The sequence below is a fragment of the Austrofundulus limnaeus genome, unplaced genomic scaffold (assembly GCF_001266775.1).
Source record: "Austrofundulus limnaeus strain Quisiro unplaced genomic scaffold, Austrofundulus_limnaeus-1.0 Scaffold20, whole genome shotgun sequence".
Taxonomy (NCBI): domain Eukaryota; kingdom Metazoa; phylum Chordata; class Actinopteri; order Cyprinodontiformes; family Rivulidae; genus Austrofundulus; species Austrofundulus limnaeus.
Window position 1 is genome coordinate 3,219,462 of NW_013952422.1, and position 1,699 is coordinate 3,221,160.

Below are 1,699 nucleotides of genomic sequence, written 5' to 3' on the forward strand. Positions count from 1 at the left end.
TAAATTAATATTTTTGTAATGTCAATAATAAAGGCTGCAAAAGAACAATATGGTGTTTATGTGTRTGAATGAATATTGTGATTGTTAAACTTTAATTTCATATTTGTATAATTCATATTTTAGAACTGTCTCTTGTAATGATCTTAACGTTTCAGAATTATTTCACATTTTCTTTAATTTACTGGAACTCGACCCAGCTTGGTCAACGTGGAATAAAACTTCAGAACTGGGAACACCTATCTCAAAGCGAGATCCGCCCACCTCGTTTCTGATTGGCTACGTGCTTCAAGCGATACTATGGCAACAGCCGGGAAGGGCGGAGCCAAGCAAGTGACTGCATAAAGAAAACTTTGTTAGCTAAATGCTAACTTATTTGTGCATTCAGCGATGTGAGTAAGCTGCAGTGGCGCCTCGAAGACCTTCGGGAAGTAAGCGCAGTTGTTTTTGTAAACGCTGAAATTTTTAACGTTAAAATGTGAAGTGAAATTTAGCTACTTATCTATTTTTAATATTAGCAAGACGGGTAASCGCGGTCAGACAGCTGTGTTAGCTAGTGTTATTATTTGGTGACATAACGTAAGAGCTTYAATTATGAGCACCCCAGGACAATATCTTTGTTAGACACCGACCGGTTTAATTTTTATTGTTTTTTTTTTTTCTTATTTCATGGCTTAAGCTCCAGATACCTAGCTCATTGAGGGAAGCTGTTGTTGCTAATCATGCAGAATTGGTTCCTCGTCTGTTTCCTGTCCTCTCCAGACAGMCAGCCTGGGTTCTTCATGAAATTTGACCGCGCTTCGCTTATATCGAGGCTCGTTGTTAAGTATTCTTGTCTCACAGGATGGAGTGTTCTGGAGAAGATGGAGACCTGTGTCAGTGGCCCRGTTCGGAAAGCACCACAACTCCATTTAATAGATACGTGACAGAACAGACCTGGGATAAGGTAGCTTCACTTAAATGATGCCGACTTTTCAGTCGGGTTAAAGCCAATAATGTGGTACTGTTAGTATTTGCACTTGTTCTAACATAAACTGTGTTTAGATGCTGATGACCAGCAGGAGTGTCCTGAAAGAACGATTGCAACAGTTTGTGGAAGAGAGGATGCAAACCACCATGGTATGTAATGTTTTCACTGGCACCCTGCATTCTGCACAAGGAAAACAAGGCATTGATTCCCCGAATGACTGATTAGTTTGATCTGTTCAGGCAGATTAAATTAGTGAAGAAAGGGTAAAGAGACTGCATTCTCAAAATTTTCTGTAAATTAAGATATTTGCATTCTTTGCTTTCTTTCATCCCAAAGTTTTAGACCAAGATCTTCCTATGATGAGAGGGTACRGAGTTAAATCTGTTTTGGTCCAACCTGGAAAATACTGTAATGTTGGCAGTCGTATAAAGTTGCGAGGTGTCATGATCAGAGCGTGTCTTTTGGGAAGACTTTTAGCTACTAGCACAGCAAAATTTAGCTCAATATTTTTGTAAACCTGACTGAGTTAGAGTCATATATTTGTGTTGGCTACTGATTACCTGTGGTCAGAGGTTTATAGTAACACAGTACATTTACTTCGTTATAGTACTTAAGTAATTTTTTATGAGGATTTATGATTTTACCAAGTATTTTTTTAAATCGTTTTACTTTTATTATTTATTATTTTAAATCTAAAAATGATACTTTTACTTGTTTGCTTAAATTGAACAC

General features: G+C 37.4%; 2 protein-coding genes across 5 annotated transcripts in view; both read left to right on the forward strand.

The window, feature by feature from the left end:
• clic3 (chloride intracellular channel 3) overlaps window positions 1-1,699 on the forward strand; it is a 15,189-nt gene that overhangs the window by 6,147 nt on the left and 7,343 nt on the right. The gene's annotated exons all lie outside the window — the stretch shown is intronic.
• pnpla7a (patatin-like phospholipase domain containing 7a) overlaps window positions 284-1,699 on the forward strand; it is a 26,101-nt gene continuing 24,685 nt past the window's right edge. For 3 of the 4 annotated variants that reach the window (XM_014003896.1, XM_014003899.1, XM_014003898.1), the window contains exons 1-3: window positions 371-389; window positions 841-943; window positions 1,042-1,116. In XM_014003896.1, the coding sequence (XP_013859350.1) occupies window positions 388-389; window positions 841-943; window positions 1,042-1,116 (180 nt within the window). In that variant the 5' untranslated portion in view covers window positions 371-387. Of the gene's footprint in view, window positions 429-840; window positions 944-1,041; window positions 1,117-1,699 lie in introns of all 4 variants that reach the window. The other variant, XM_014003897.1, reaches the window with a different exon arrangement.